General features: G+C 44.9%; 1 protein-coding gene across 2 annotated transcripts in view; it reads left to right on the plus strand.

Annotated features, from left to right (window-relative positions):
* The first annotated feature begins 1,289 nt into the window (after window positions 1-1,289).
* Window positions 1,290-16,979, plus strand: part of UBE2R2 (ubiquitin conjugating enzyme E2 R2) — a 54,127-nt gene continuing 38,437 nt past the window's right edge. Inside the window, exon 1 of one of the 2 annotated variants that reach the window (XM_086770146.1) lies at window positions 1,290-1,495. In XM_086770146.1, the coding sequence (XP_086626272.1) occupies window positions 1,319-1,495 (177 nt within the window). In that variant the 5' untranslated portion in view covers window positions 1,290-1,318. The remainder of the gene's footprint in view (window positions 1,496-16,979) is intronic. The other variant, XM_086770145.1, reaches the window with a different exon arrangement.

Below are 16,979 nucleotides of genomic sequence, written 5' to 3' on the forward strand. Positions count from 1 at the left end.
AGTATTCCTGGTCACTGGTCCCTATTTCCTGGACAGTCCTTGATGACTCTCCCCTTGTTCTTGCTGTCGTTGATCACTTTATTCATTTAATCCCTAAAGTGAACCTTCCTCAGTCCCTCAGCAGCATCTCAGGGCTTTTACCATTTCAGCCCTGGGCTCCATGTAATCCAACAGATACATACTAAGGCATTACATGATTTTCACTATTAATTCATCCACAAATTTTATTTGACAGCACGTCCGCAGGCAACAGAGGTTTCCTTCAAATAACTCTGACATTTTGAGGGACATGGCAATTAATGCAGAACTCATCACAGCCTATTAGTTGTTTAAATTATTCCTGTTAAAACCACATTAATTCTTTAATTCAAGCAACACCATTGGCTTTGCGCTGTCGGGGCTGTTATGTCCTCATTATTTCCTCTCTCCTGGCTGAGATAAGATGTCCAGCTTGCAGTGACATCCGCGCTGGGTATTTCTCAAGCGTCTGGGTGGTCCCCTGTGCTGACGGGCAGGTGCGTGCGTGAACGTTCCCAGAAGCAAAACCCAGATTTGCACCATCTGGGGCTGCGCTGTGGTGTTTATCCTGCCCCCCGGGTAATCGCTTTGTTCTTTTTCTTTATTTATTTATTTTTGTAAGGAATTATATTTACGTTGTTCATTAAAGAGGTGCTAAGGAGTAAGCGCTTGCTGAGGCTCGCAGGTACCTCGCTGCCTCTGCATAAGTTTTTCTCCCTCAACTGGATTGGGGAAGGGGAGAAGGGACCGAAATGGCATTTTCTGCCTCTAGCACCTCTTACATCCACGAGAAGGCAACACCTGTGGGACGGGGGTAACTCCCTGTTCCTCTCCTACTGCTGCTTGGGGGGCTGCTGCAGGGATTTTAGGGGGCCCGGGGTCCTGCAAGGTCGCTCCTCAAAACCATCTTTTGTACAAAACCGGCCATTTTTTGACCGTGGGTGCCTGCCCGTGCAGCAGCGTTCCCTTCCGCGCCCACCCGCGACCCCCGCAGCGCAGCCCAGCCCACGGCATCCCCTCCTCCCCGCCCCCTTTCCTCGCGAAGGCAGCGTGGCCCCTTTAAGGCCGCCGTGAGGGGCGGGGCTTTACCGTGCGGCGGGGCGGGGCTTTACCGTGCGGCGGGGCGGGGCGCGGCGCAGCGCGCTGAGGTCAGCGGCGAGCGGGCGCCGTCACAAAAGGAAGTGGCGGCAGCGGCGGCGGCGGCCGTGAACGCGGGGAGGGGCGGGGGCCCGCGGGGCAGCGCGGCAGCGGCAGCGCGGGGAGCCGGCGGCGGCGGGTGGGCGGCGGCGGGGGCCGCGCCATGGCCCAGCAGCAGATGAGCAGCTCGCAGAAGGCGCTGATGCTGGAGCTGAAGTCGCTGCAGGAGGAGCCGGTGGAGGGCTTCCGCATCACCCTGGTCGACGAGTCCGACCTCTACAACTGGGAGGTGGCGATCTTCGGGCCCCCCAACACCCTCTACGAGGGCGGATACTTCAAGGTACGGCCTTCCCTCCACCCCGCCGGCCGAACGGGCCTCCCGCCGCCGCCGCCGCCGCCGCGGTGGTCCCGGGGAGCCGCCGCCGGGGCCTGCGCGCCCGCCTCGCCCGCCGGGCCTCTTTGTCGGGCTCGGAGGGGCCCCGGTGGGGCGGGGGGGGGCCGCGGCTGCTGTCAGGGGGTCGGGGCCCGCGGAGGGGGGGGGACCTCCCCTCCCTTCGCCCTCGGGGTGCGCGCTGGGGAGAGGGGGCCGCGCCGCGGCCGTCTCCGTTCTCTTCTTTCCTCGTTTTAACCGCAGAGGAAGGCAGGGAGCTCACGGCAGGGTGCAGATTCTTCCCTTCCACCCCGAGTGGTCCGCGTGGCTCCGGTCTCTGTGGATTTGTTTCAAAGGAAGGGGCTTCCCAGCCTTCCCCGAATCTCTTCGCTCGTCGTGCAGGAGCATCCTGTGTGGGATGACTAATTCAGGATAAAGGCTGTGTTTTCCTCAAAACTTCATGGTGCTTCAGGGCCGTTTTTAGTTGGGTTTTTTTGGTTTTTTTTTTTTTTTTTTTCCCCCCCTCCTGTTGTCCTTTTCTACCTCTCCAAACTTGTGGAGGGCAGCCTTCAAAGGGCTACAGCAACACTTAACTGGTGAAGGTAGATAAATCTTTCAGTTCCTCTCTCGGCCTTCCTGTTAACCCAAACAAACTTTTGTGGTTGTTAGTTCCCTTCTTGTAACTACAGTAAACAAGAAATCTGGCACTGCTTTCCCTGAAAGGATCTGCAGGTAGTAGACTTACATTCTCAAGACAACTGGAGGAGGAGGAGGAATTGCATGTTTTTCTTAAAAGAAGCAGTTAAAAAACCTTGTTGCCAGCAGAAGACTTGTTGCATTGGGCCTGCCCCTTTGCATTTGATGTCCACTTGGTCTCTGGCAAAATATTGTTCTCTTCAGCTTGCATCTCCCCAGAGTTATCGTTTTAGTAGTGACTCTGGTATCTCCCATTTGATGCCCTTTGGCTTCTATCAAACTGAAAAAAAAAAAGAGGATGATCTCTTTGCTTGGCTAACTTGCATCTTCAGTGCTCCTTGACCTCTCTGGGTCAAGGTTTGAGAGCTTTGTTCCACAAAATGAAAATAACCTGTAGCTTGGGGAATAATGGATTTGAGTCACGTTCAGTTTGGCCTCATTATTTTGAAGGAAGGGAAGACTTTGGCACAAGGCTCGCCTTTTGTAATGAGTTGGCTGGCTTACTCATGTAGGTGTGATAGGTGTATTCTTAGACTCACCTCCATTATTACTTATTCAGGAAGTCACTCTAGTCTTTAGTTGGCAGCTGGGTCATTTTTACATCCAAATGGTTTGGCGACCTCTTCCTGCACTTACGTTAGTCATCTGTTTTTTTCAGAGAAATCACAGTGGGTCAAAATATGGTTGGTTGGTCAGGGAGCTCTCTGGACTGTATGTTTGTAATTGTTCCTGGAAAGAAGCTGAAGCTGGCTGTGAAATAATCCGATCTTGTAGATCTAGGCAAGGTTGCCAGTTGCCTTACCTCAGTAATATGAATGTGCTGTTTGATGTCCTTGAACTGTTTGTTGTGCTTTTCTTCTAATTTTTTTTTTCTGAAAAATGCTTATTTTGAGAGTGGGAGACCACAGTCTCTTGATACCTTCACCCCTCTACAGCACAGGGTTTCCCTTCCAGCAGCATGGCTGAAGTCTGCCGTATGTCGTTCCTGTCTCATCTTTCCTCCATGAGAAGCTGTGCATGGTGGTCTTCTGTTTTGGCAGCATTTGATCTTTCGCTGTGCATCCAAAATTCTCAGCCACTGGAAAAAGTGGTCTTAGACCCTTCATTCTGTCCCTAGGGAAAAGGAGTCCTGTTGGCCTGAGAAGTGATGTTCTTGGCTTTCTTTGTATTGGGCCTTCAGGCAAACCTTTAGATGTGTTAGACTTGGCTTACTGAATTGTTTAGAGATAAAGTTAGTAGCCTAAACTTTATTTGGTGGGGTAAATTCTGTAATATATTTCCAGTATATGCAAGGTGAGGACTAGTTCAGATCAGCATCTGATTTATTTTCCAGGTTTCTTGGCGAGATGAAATACCTAGTTCCATCTTGTCTTGTATTTTTAGGTTCCTAAGATGAGGTAAGGAGGATTAGAAATATGCACTCACAGGATGTAACTTTTTTAAACTTTGTGGCAATGAGAGTTTGGGAATTTTCTTCCACTTGAGGTATGGTTTGAGGGTAGGAACTAGAGGGAAAGTACAAAGGTTTCTAGTTAAGCTGAAGTATAAATATTTTGAGGAAAATCTGTGTTTAATGTGACCTTAATAAAGTATTAGTGGTGGTTGGTTGGGAATCCAAATGCTTGACTTGTGCTCATGGAGCTCTTGGAGCTGGTAACATCAGCTTTTGGCACCTTGTTTATTCTTGGAGAAATACGACCTTTCTCTGGGCTGTTGAACTAGCTGAATAAACTGAAATGAGGAAAGTGCTCTCTTTGCACCTCCTTGACAGGAGCTACTGCTGTTAAAAGCTAGTTCAACATTTCAACGGATTCTGGTTTCAGTTGCTAATCCTGTAACTCTAGTATTTGATAAATTAAAGCAGAAAACAAGTCCCACTGAATATTTGTTTAAATTATAGGTTATCAATACTTTAGTAGTGGCTGTAATAAAGTCAGAGACTTCTTAAAAACTCATGCATGGTATCTAAGCATATTTTTATCAGCTAGTATAGCGTGCTCAGATCTGCTGCAGTACTTCCATTGCCTAGGACCTCCGAGCTAGAAGGAAAAGGCTGCAGCCTTGAGAAGTGACCACTTTGTGAAGAGCAGCTTGTATCAGTGAGGGAGAGGAGCAGTCCTGAGCTGCAAGCCCTCCCTTTGCAGTCAGCTAAAGGTGCACTTCTGCAGTGGAGGCTGTCACGAGTCCGGGTGTTTCTGCATGGCTGTCCTCATCCCTGCCAATCTTTGCCGTCTCTAGTGACTTTACGTAGGTATTCAGTATGAACTGGAATCATCTTCTGGGCGGCTCTTTGTTTGAATTCCAGATTACCATGCCCAAGGAAGGAGTTGAGCTGTTCTATGGACTGATTACCTCCTGTTCCTTGCTCGCAAGGGAAAAGTAGCTCAGGGACAGTGATGTTAAGTCCTCGGAAGAGGTCCAGTGATAAGAGAAGATGTCTATCCCTCAACTACTCTCAGCAAGAAATTGACTTATGTTCTGGCAGAATTTGTGTTGGGCTACAGATATTTGACTGCAATAAGTGGACTTGGTTTCTGGTCCCTGGCTCATTCAGGGCTTGTTTAAGGGTGAAAAGTAGGTAGACATTTTGTGACTATGATGTTGATTTCCTCACAGCTAATTCAGTTCTTGAGTTTTTTTCAAGTGAAAAGAGGGAAGATTTTTCTCAGAATGAAATGCTTTGTGTCCTGGTCATAGATAGTGCCAGTTGCTTCTTTCTTAGCGCAGCCAGGTAGGACATGGTGTGACAAGACAGGTCTTTACATCAGACTGCACTAGGCTGTGTGGTACTTCTGAATTGCTCTGGAGATGATGGGAATGTGTTTTTCTGGTTTTGCAGGCAGTATCTGAGCAGAAGAGAACCAGATCACGCTGTAGTCTGCAGAACTGCATGTGAGCAGTTCGATACCACCTTTATGACACAGGCAGCTTCTTTTGAGAGAGTTCTTCGCTACATGGCAGGAGAACTTCTTCACTTTTGATTTTGGCAGCTCATACTTAAATGTGGACTACCACAACAGAAGTTATTAAGCTATAACCTGGTGATGACGGGATGCTAGTTGAGAGAGAGTTCAGTGGCTGAGGGTTGTGTGTGGTGAAAGTTCCACCATCTCAGTTGACCATTAGTTTGTTTCTCTGTCTACCTTGAAGTCCAGTGTCTTACTTTGACGCTTGGGCCTTCGGAGCGTGGCAGTTGATAGTGCTCTGCCCAACGCCTTGATCAAGCAATGTTTTCAGGACGCTTGCAGAACTGCTAGAAGATGCTTCCTGGTGGCTTACTCAAAGCTTTCTGTATTTAGTGCAATTGCACCTTAGCATCACAGCTTTTCATGGTTTTTAAAAAAGGAAATGCTTCTTATTTTTATAGTTGAATGATATTCTTATGCTGGGAGCTAACCTTTCAGAGAAGGTGCAAATGAGAAATTATACTAATAGAAACTTTATTACTAAACAGATAGTACTGCCCAGCAGCATGGTTTGACCAACTCTGCTGTGTCGAGAAACATGTTTAATGTAGAGCAAGAGTCAATATTAAAAGCTTCTTCAGAGGTGATTTAGGCTGGGTAGATGATAATAAGTACACCTAACGTGAAAGGAAACAAGAAAAATTAACTGCATTGTTACAGTTGCTATTTGATAGTTCTTAGGGCAATTTATTTCATAAAGTATTTCTGCAACTTGAAGGAGCAAGTCTTGACATATAAGTTGGAGGAGGGGGGAAAAAAAAGGCATTATGCTTAGTTTTTTCAAGTAATTTGGGGGCTAAATACTTGTCAAGGTATTGTTTTCCTTGCTTTTTGTAGCTTATTAACTGTGTGCTGTTTAGAGTTCTGTATTGTTGGATCTCAGCTTCTTCAAAGTGATTTGTTCTGATTTCAAAGCAATTTGCAATATGAGGGAAAAACTTTTTTCAGAGCAGGAAATCAATATGGAACTTATTTATGGATGACTGGTGGCAAGAATCAGCACCATGTTTAAAAGTTTGATATTGTAGGCTACTTCTCAGAAATATTAAAATTAAGCAAATAGAAGTTTCTTAATGTGGTGGTTTAGCCCAAGTCACCACACAGTTTCTCACCCTCCTCCTCCCCAGTTGGATGGAGGAGAGAAATTCGGGGAAAAAAGGAAAACTTGTGTGTTGAGATGAAGACAGTTTACTAGAATAACAAAGGAAAACTGAAATAATAACAACAGAATATAAGGATACTAAAATATAGAAGATTAACAAGGAACCTGAGGAATCTAAGGGTGCACAAGTCCATGGGACCTGATGAAATCCATCCGCGGGTCCTGAGGGAACTGACGGGTGAAGTTGCCAAGCCACTGGCTATCGTATTTGAGAAGTCGTGGCAGTGTGGTGAGGTCCCTGATGACTGGAAGAGAGGGAACATAACCCCAATTTTTAAAAAGGGGAACAAGGAAGACCTGGGCAACTGCAGGCCGGTCAGCCTCCCCTCTGTGCCTGGCAAGGTCATGGAGCAGATTGTTCCGGAAACCATGCTAAGGCACATGGAGAGCAAGGAGGTGGTTGGTGACAGCCAGCATGGCTTCACCAAGGGCAGATTGTGCCTGACCAATTTGGTGGCCTTCTATGACGGGGTGACAGCATCGGTGGACAAGGGACGAGGAATGGATATCATCGACCTGGACTTGTGCAAAGCTTTTGACACTGTCCCGCATGACATCCCTCTCTGTAAACTAGAGAGACATGGGTTTGATGGACGGACCACTCGGTGGGTAAGGAGTTGGCTGGATGGCTGCACTCAGAGAGTGGTGGTCAATGGCTCGATGTCCATGTGGAGACCGGTCACGAGTGGCGTCCCTCAGGGGTCCATGTTGGGCCCAGCCCTGTTCATCATCTTTGTCGGCGACATGGACAGTGGGATAGAGTGCACCCTCAGCAAGTTCGCTGATGACACCAAGCTGTGTGGTGCCGTTGACACGCTGGAAGGGAGGGAAGCCATCCAGAGGGACCTTGACAGGCGGGAAAGGTGGGCGTGTGCCATCCTCATGAAGTTCAACCAGGCCAAGTGCAAGGTCCTGCACCTTGGTCATGGCAATCCCAGGCACAAATCCAGGCTGGGCAGAGAATGGATTGAGAGCAGCCCTGAGGAGAAGGACTTGGGAGTGCTGGTGGATGAGAAGCTCAACATGAGCAGGCAATGTGCCCTTGTGGCCCAGAAGGCCAACCACATCCTGGGCCACATCAAGAGAAGCGTGGCCAGCGGGTGGAGGGAGGTGATTCTCCCCCTCTACTCTGCCCTGCTGAGACCCCACCTGGAGTACTGTGTCCAGTTCTGGAGCCCCCAGCACAAGAAGGACATGGACCAGTTGGAGAAGGTCCAGAGGAGGGCCACAAAGATGATAAAAGGGCTGGAGCACCTCTCTTATGAGGACAGGCTGAGAGTTGGGGCTGTTCAGCCTGGAGAAGAGGAGGCTCCGGGGAGGCCTTATAGCGGTCTTCCAGTACCTCAAGGGGCCTACAAGAAAGATGGGGAGAGGCTGTTTAGTAGGGCCTGTTGCAATAGGCCGAGGGGTAATGGTTTTAAAATAGAGGGGGGTAGATTCAGGTTGGAAATTAGGAAAAAATTTTTTACAATGCAAGTTACAGAACACTGGCACAGGTTGCCCAGAAAGGTGGTGGAGGCCCCATCTCTGGAAGCGTTCAAGGCCAGGCTGGATGAGGCTCTGAGCAACCTGACCTAGTCAGGGATGTCCCTGCTCCTTGCAGGGGGGTTGGACTAGATTACCTTTGAAGGTCCCTTCCAACCCTAACCATTCTATGATTCTAACAATGCATGATTTCTCACCACCCAATGTCCCAATGACTGATCCAGCCCGTCCTGAGCAGCGATCACAGAAACGAAACCAAGCAGCAAGCAGACAAGTGAAAGCGAGCCTGCAAGGTAGAGGGAATGATGCCAGTGAGCAAGAGAGGTACAAGATGGAGAAAATGGGTGCCCTCTCCATGGGCAACTCCCTACTTGTCATAAACATCACTGAGCATGATGTTTATTGCATGGAATACTCTCTTTGGCCAGTTTGGGTCAATTTTTCTGTCTGTCTTTCTCCCAGCTTCCTGCACCTGAACGTTAGTGAGACCTGGAAAGCCAGACAGTGCCCTTGGTCTCATTAGCAACAACTCATATCATCAGGGTGTTTTATCAACGTTCTTCACATCCTAAATCCAGAACACACTGGCTACTGAGAACAAATTTAACTCCACCCCTGCCAAAACCAGGACACTTAAGCACTTGGAGTTATGTAACTGTAGAACATTTAACTCCACAAAAATATTCCTTGGTGCCAAGGAAAAAACACGTGGTACTCTCAGCACAAAAGCTGCCTTCTGCAGGCCTTTGTGTTGCAAGGTGCTGGAGAGCTTCTCTCTGTACTTAGTCTTCTATCTTTGTTGCCTTTAGGTATCATTGATGCTGATAAATAGAGATTTGATGCAGCAAAGGGATTCAGAACTGCAGGTGAATAGAGCCTGGAGTTGTTTGCTCTGGGTCTGAAGAGCTCTGGTTCAGAACATGCTGTCTCCAAAGTGAAAGAGCTGCTAAGCTGTCTGCAGGCAGGGAGGCATGAAACTTCTGATGTTGTTTCACTGATCATAAGCACACCTTCTATACGCCTCTGCTGTTGCATATAGTTTTTTGGATGGCTCCCTCTCTAGGCCTCCAGAACCCCCCAGACAACTCACCCAGCCTGTAGCTTGTTTTGGATAACCGCTTAGCCTCAGCAGGCAATGGGCAAGGTAATGATGGTAGCCAGCTCCTGATCCTTTTCCTAGGGCTCTTCTGATCCAGTGTGTATACTAAGAAGTACAGATAGTGATTTCCAGTTCTGATACTGTCTGAAAATACAAGGTCATGTGCAATTAGGTCCTGTTGGGTGGCAGGAGGAGAGCTGTAGCAAAGCGCACTTCTGCCTTTGGAATGAAAATAGAAGGGGAAGGCTTTCCATTTGGAAAGATCGAGCACTATTGATTTGCATAATTTTTCCATTGTTTGGCTCTGTTTCCATGAGTTTGTGCAGAATGATCCTTGGATAAGGTAAAAGATCACACTTTTTTTTTTTCTTGGAAAACAATGCAAAGAACTGTGCCTCTTGAAATTTCTTGCCTGTTTGTTCAAAAGACAGTAACTAAATCATGTAGCTAGCTATAGATGTGGTTCATATTATATGAATTAGTGGAAGTTTTGACTCTGTAGTGTTAGAGTGGTTTTTTTTTGTGTGTGTGTAAATCCTTAAGATCTCCAGTGTTGCAGTGATGTTATGCCAGTGTTTGAGTGTGCGACCACATCTGTAACTTCTCAAAAGCTCAAACATGTTTTTACCTCCCTGCTTCTGAAGTCATGCTTACACTGCCTGGTGTTTGATGTACTGATATGTCCATACTGCATATCTTCTCTTAAATAGCACTCTAGGTCTACTGTGTGATGCTCATTTTGCATCTAGAGGGTATGAAATGTCAGGTAAAAAAAGACTGAAGAAGCTTAACTGATCTTTGACATGCAGTTTAGCTGTGTAGTTTTATGGCCATCATCAGGTGTTCGTTGTAATGAATAGTATGGACTAAATTGTGGAGATTTTATGTTTAATGTTTAACAGTTTAAGTTGGAAATACATCAGTGTTACAGATGGACTGCAGTGCGGATGCACTAGAGGTTATGTGACTCGTTATAAGAGGACCTGCTATATTATTTGAGCTGCATGTGATCAGATGTGTGCATGCACATATGCACGTGCACAAAATTAGCTTGCTATTTCCAGAGTGCCACTTCATTTTTAAAACCTTAGTGTTTTACATAGCTTTATGAGTTAGAGGAACTGCAGTTAGTCTTACTAAGCTTTTATGGTAGTGAGTTACTGAGAATGTCTCATCTCCAGTTTAATAGTAATAACTTTGGCATTGTGTACCCTTCTCTGAAGCACTACTAGCCAAGATGAGCCTAAGTGATTGATTGCAAGTCTCCACACTTTCTGAAATAGTCAAAATCTTTAAGTATTTGCCCAAAGTGACCCACAAATAGGGGGGAAAAAAAAAAAAGATAAAGCTACTGAATTGGGGTACATGTAGGATATTTTGGAATCTTGCTTGACTTGAAGAAATGTGACCTTAAGACTTCCTGATGCTTGTTTTTTTTTTTTTAATTGAGGGTATGACCTGGAGAACAAGGGGAATGTAAAAGAGCTGTCTTAAGTGGGTGGCACTTTCCAATATCATAATATTTGTGATTAACAGAGAAGGCTGCCTGGCAGGCAGGCTGTGTTTTACTCCTTGAGGCATGACATGATGTGTTCCAATTGATCTGTTTTGTTGTCTTAAAATTATGCAAATAATTTAGAAATTCAGGTAAAGGGCTTTTGCCTGAGAGATGAAACTTAAGTTGATAGCAGCAGGAGCATGTTTGCAATAGCTATGTGACTTCCCCAAGTTAAGATATGTATCCTAGTTAAAGTATTTAAAACATATGTTTTAATGTTCATAGTTACAAAATATTTGGAGGGATTAAGATGCGTAACCCTTTGCCAGAGTATTGGAGCAGTGTAAGGACCAGTGTTTAGCCAGTTGTGCCACTTGGGTCAGTTCTTGTGTGATAGACACTTGTCCATTGTGCAAAAATTCCTTTTAAATGGATCCTTAGACATGTCTACAGCTGGAAGCCTTTGGCTGTCAGACCTAGGCAAAGGCTGAAATAAGATTCTCTTTTGCAGCACCCTCTTTGGCCTTATCAAAGCAAAAGCCGTGCAATGGAGTAGCTTTGACTTACCGTACATCCTACGAAGGCACATTTGTTCTTGCATAAGTCTGCTTGTGTAGGCCTCTAATTCATGGCTGTAAACTATACTGGTGTGCAAGTATTTGCTTATCTTGGCTAGAATAACTATCTCTAAAAGCACTCACCTTTATTAAAAGAATGGGCTGCTTATAATGTATTGAAGAATGGGCTTCTTACAATGTATTGAAGAAAACTGAATTTCATCTCTGCTCCCAATGACTCCTCTTGCAGAATAGTAACCATACCCACACTTAGTAGCTGAATGCCTTTCAGTGGTGCATTAAGCAGTATAACTTGAGAGGTTAACATCTCTTCTGTACCTTTCAAGTGTATTGTAGCTATTATCTCAATCCCTTCTAATTTGTCATTCATGTGGTAACAAAATGCCCATATCCAAATGTTTCAGATAAAGGTGTGTGGCACTTTTTGGGTAAGGTGGAAAGAAAAGGCCTTGTCTGTTCTTAATGATATTGCCACTTCAGAGAGATCTCTGCCTAACCTCATTTTTTTGTTGTTGTTGTTGTGGCCGTGTTACTCAACGCTAAGCAAAAAAGGCATTGAGGCTCAACTCTTGAAAACTTAATGTTCAAATTCAGTAGATGATGGTAATGTTTCTTCTCCTCTTCTAAGTAAGTGTCAAGTTGCTGTTTCTTGAGACAATCACAGTCATGTTTAAATGATTCTCTATAGAGGACCTGTTGTCACTTTTTTTTTGAAAGTTCTAAATGAAACTAGACGTCTTATATTGCTGTATGATCTTTATTGGAGCATATAAAAATGAAAGTTTTGAGACCAACATATGGAATTATTTCCATTTCTCAGTGTCTGCCAGAAACCTGAAAGCTTATGTGCTTCAAAATTTGACTAATATGCTTTCTGTGAAATTTAACTGATTTTTTTTTTTTTCTTCCCCCCCCAGCTGGTAGCAGTCTTTCATTTGTGTGGAGGAAGCTTGGCTGCCTTTGGCCTGAAATACAGCAATACCAGCACTTCTGAGGGAAGCTGGATAGGTGGGGTAGACTCACTGAGGCTGTGAACAATTTAGGCTTTTACATTCTGGAATTGGCTGGATTATTTTTGAAAATTTATTAATCCTGAAGTTTGTTTTGACCCTTGGAGGTTTATGGGCAGGCTCATTTGGAGCTAAAGACCAGCTTTGGCTGGGTCATTGTGGCATGTTACTCTGGAAATCTATTGTACATGGTCATAATAGCTGAGAGTTCATGGTCTTGAACCCATATGATCCATTGGCTATTTTCCACTTGGAAAGAGATCATAGTTGTGTTGGCTGCTACTACGGAGGGATGGGGTAAGAAGGCTGCTGGTCATGGCCACTTTCTTCTGAATGTTACGGATAAGTCTGGCTTCTAGTGCTGTTAGAGGTGATAATCTGATTTCACTGATTTGAAGCAGTCTGCTTAATGTTCAGCTTGGACACCATATTTTGCCTGCAAGGGATGATGAAGTAATGTGCTGGCAGCTGACAAAAGCTATGAAAAGCCATGCTGCTTAGCGGCAATGTCCATGGAGACCAGACCTAGGCTGGCTGCTGTAGGTGTGTGCTGCCTACCTTAGCTGGGGAGCTTCCTGCTGGGAGTTGTAGGTGTGTTGTGAAGTGGTGGGTCAGGTCAGGTTGGGGTAAGGGTAGTGAGTAATCATCCCAGAGCATGGCATTGCGTGTTCCCAGGCCTCAGTGGGGTGCAGTGAAATGTCACAGTGGCATATTTTCAGCAATCTTTGGCGCGTGCACCATACTTGAGATTTTGCCTGCTGTCCAAGTAGGTAATGCCACATGCTGTGAGGTCAGTTCTTTGCAATGGCAGGGGCATGGAGGAAGGTTCTAGTATGCTTGGCCACAAAAGACCTGTCATTGTGGTGCCACCAGGCAACTTCATCTGTCTTGGAGGCTCTGGGAATCCAAGCCCATCTCAAATGTCTCTGTATTCCTTCATCTCTTTTCCTGTACTCGACTGACTGTACTTCGGGGCATGACTGAGGGCTGATGTAAGGTCACCATGTGTGACCTGATTAGAGCTTCTGGTGTCTCAGCCTTGTTCTGTTTCATCCTCCCCTCTGCAGCCATCAACTTTGAGCGTGTGAATGACTTTCACCTATTTCCAAGAGAACAGTAATTTTTGACCTGCCTGCTTCTAACCAGTAGTTCTAAGATGGCTAATTTCTGCTACTGAAACGAAAGTAAGCTTACTGGTGATGCTAGGGAGAGCCTGTGAGTTATACTTTAGCAAATCTGGCAAAGCTCTGGGTGGAGGGTGGTGGACAGAAAGACACTCTTCAGACGTTGGTACCTGCATCAGTTCTGTCTTTAGCTCTTCTGTGCACCAGTTTATTTGGGATCTCCTAGCTCGTTTGGTTTTTTTTAGTGTGTATTAGTTCATAGCTGGGATTATAAGTAAGTTTTGGGGGTTTTTCTTCCCTTCTTTTATTAAGTATAGAGCAGTGGTGACTTCTGTACTCTAGAAAGCAGAATAGATGCAGTATGTTTCCTGGAACAAACTCTGTATCAATTGTGGTTTTTGCATTGTTGTCCTCTAAACTCTATTCTAATCTTTCTATTAAAAAAATACTATGAAGGAGGCGTTTTGTGACAGATGAACATGATGATGGCACTGGCAAGGAGATTCCTTATTCTTGGAAAGGACTTCAGTTTTGTTAGACTGCTTCTGTGTGATACATAACTTGTACAACTGTAGTAATGCAGAAAAACGGGATGACAAAACTTGGGCTGAGCCTTGGTTGGTGTGTTGAATTTTGATCTTAATTTGTCAATTAATAACTAATGATGTCAACCTGAAATAAGAGAGTTATGGGAAATCAGCTTCTAAGAAAGGCCTGTGTCTGTTACTAGATGCTTTTATAGCTAACCAAACATTGTCTTCTGCTAGGTAGCAGCCAACAAACTTTTTTTGGTACGTGTTTAGTTGAGCTTTGTTTGGTAAAGCTATTAAATATTGCTGTCACATTTACTCTGAACATGAATTGCTGTGATCCGATGTTAGACTGGGTGAACAGGATGCACAGTCCAGAATTCATCATCCATTAGGCTCTTTGTGTGGGTGAAGCGTGGCTCTTGTCGAGAATAGTCTGCGGATGCTACACAAACAGGATGAGAGAGCCAGTGCAATGCATTGTTCCGCATCTGCTGGTAAATGTAAGAGGTGCTCATCTGAAGGACACAGGGCCAGGATCGGAAGAGTCGTGTAGAAGTGTGAGGGGTTTGTACAGCTTTGAATGTAAGGTAGGGCCAAAATGTTCCTTGACAACTGTAAGAGGCAGTATAATTTAGTGAACAGGATAGGAACTAAAAGTCTTCTAACTGTAATGGGCTCATAGTCCTGATCCTGGAAAAATTAACATTTTCATGTAAAATGAGTGTATCTTATAATAGTGTGGTTGACTAAATCTGTAGGTAGAAAGCATTTTGCTTTTTATAAATAGCACATGGGAAAGCTTTCTTCCAAAACAAATTCAACTTGTATGTTTACAAGTACAGTATTTAAATTTGGAGTAGCTGAAGACATCATCAAGTGAATGGCTTTCAGGCTGCTTAAGCACAAAAGCAAAGAGATTTTTGGAATAAGAACTTCTACTTCTCCCTGGTTTTTAAAAATAAAAACCTGAACAGTTTCCTGAAGTGCCTCAGCACAGATCCTGATGTACTGACAAGTCACAACTCCTCTGCACAGACTTTGTCCGTGAGGCAGCTGCAGCAGTTCTTGAAGAGCAAAAAATAAAGCTGGGGTTGTGTAACTTAACCTGGGGGAGGAGGGGGACATTCCTGGTGTTGAAGAGAAAGCCATCAAGTCAAGGCCTGGGTATGTAGGCTTGCTGGGGGAGATGCATGCTATGCAGACTTCACAAATAATTCTTAGAGCGTCTTGGAGAGAATCTGGGTAAACTTCTTGTTGGAGGAGGGCAAAGCTATGCCTTGGCTGCCTCACTGTTTGAAATGTCAGAGGGATCTGCACTAATTTCAGAGCAACCCAGCTTTTTTACCTCCCACCTCTGGGATTTCTTTCTTGTACTGTCTTAATTGCTTCAGTTCCTGTGCTCTTCTACTGCAGCTGCCCCAGGTCTTCTCTCCTGTGCTTTGAAGATTAGGTTCAAAATAAAGCCTCTCGGCACAGTGAAACCAGCGTGCGGGATTTGATGGCAAGTATGGAAGTGTGAAGTGGCTTGCAGCGCTATAGCATGGCCAGGGAAAGAGCCCGGCATGGCCCTTTGTGGAGCCAGCCTGTTCACAGGGCGAGATTTGGTTCTAGGAAGTTAAGATGAGGTTTAGGGTATATTACTGACGTACCTCTGAGTTCTGTTGTGCTTGTCACCCCAAGTGCAATTACCTAGGCTATGCCACAACACTGCGCTTAAAAGACATGGGCAGAAAGCCAGATTCTACGCTTAGCAAGCACTTTAAATAGAAAACTACTGCGCTACTGACCTGCAGGTACCTTTGGTTTTTATAAGGAAAGCTACTGGTTTCTAACTGCTGGAGGCTTCTTTGCTTTAGTTATAAATGCATTGATAAATGCTGTTGTATAACACATTCGCTGAAATAATGTTTGGTCACAGCTCAGTGTGATTGCCATGTAGAGTTTGAGTTTCAGGCAGAGTATAAAGTCTTTTCCTGCTCTAGTTGTTAACCTTGTATTAATAGATGAGGTGAAAGGAACACTCAGGGCTGTCTCCAATGACACTGTTAACCATGGCAAGCCACCAAGGTTCACTGTACTAAACCGTTGAGATAAACACTATAAAATTAAGTATGTCTGCATTGCAGCAGTGTCATACTCGACCTGTCTTAAGCACAGTAGTGGTCTGGTAGCGACAGCACGATATTTAACACCAGTTGTGAGTTGACCCAGCTTACAAGTTGGTTTTGCAGCCCATGCTTAATCCCACGTTGCCATGGTTAGGCTGCTGCTGCAATCCACGCTAATGGATGCAAAGCTGGTACAGTTGCAGCTGTAAATCTGTAAGTCACAGCAATGAGGGCCATGTAGACATAAGCTTGGGAAGCTGCTCTTCTATGACTTCAAATGCTGACAGTACAAAAGATGCTGGTAGCTTTGGTGGTAGAACTTAACCAAACATGGCTTAACTGTTGCTGTTGGCTTACTCTTTATTTTGTAAGGTGTAAATCCGGATCAAAGCTCTTGTTGTGACGCCTTCTTTTTTGTATCTAACAAAGATGGATTGGGGGAAGGAGAGTGCTCTGCAGGGTCTTATTTCCCTACTTTTACTGTTGTGAAACTCCTGGAAACGGTATTAGATCTTCTGAGGACTTTGCTGCTTGCAGAGCACAGCTGAATTGGCCACTGGGTTTTGTGCCTGCCACAACAGGAGAGTCTGACAGCTTAAGCTTCACTTAGTTAAACATGCATATAGCTATGGGGATTATTTACTTACTAATTTCTTTGTGGAAGTTCTGTGATTTTTTTTTTCATAAGAGACCTATATGGGCATGCATTTCAAGGCCTAGCTGAGTTTGATAAGTATTACAAGAAATATTGAGTCACACTCTGCTTCTCTTGGTAACAGAAAAAAAAATAGGAGACTTCAGTGAGTTACTGAAAGTGACAGCATAGACGTGCATAAACCTGATTTGGATGTATAACTCTGTAATTGCATCTTCCCCTTTATCGCCTCAGTGCCTTGGAATTTATGCTATCGAACTTCTCTCAGCTTTACACGAAACCTCACTTCTAAGGGTATAATTAAAACAAATCTGTTCCTATTGAAGGAACTTGAGATTCTTAGGATAGAAAATCTCAAAGGCTACTAAAAAATTTAAAAAAAAAAAAAAGTCGGACTTCAAAATGAGTGTTTCTGGCAGCTGATTTCCTAGAAGTCATGGTGAACGGAAGGGAAGCCCAAGATAGATGAGCTGAGGTGCTGGTGTTGATGAAGTGGTTGTCTTGGTAACTGTAGTCACTTAAATATCTCTAGGAAAATAG

Source organism: Chlamydotis macqueenii, chromosome Z, assembly GCF_036417535.1.
Source record: "Chlamydotis macqueenii isolate bChlMac1 chromosome Z, bChlMac1.mat, whole genome shotgun sequence".
In the NCBI taxonomy this organism is placed as follows: domain Eukaryota; kingdom Metazoa; phylum Chordata; class Aves; order Otidiformes; family Otididae; genus Chlamydotis; species Chlamydotis macqueenii.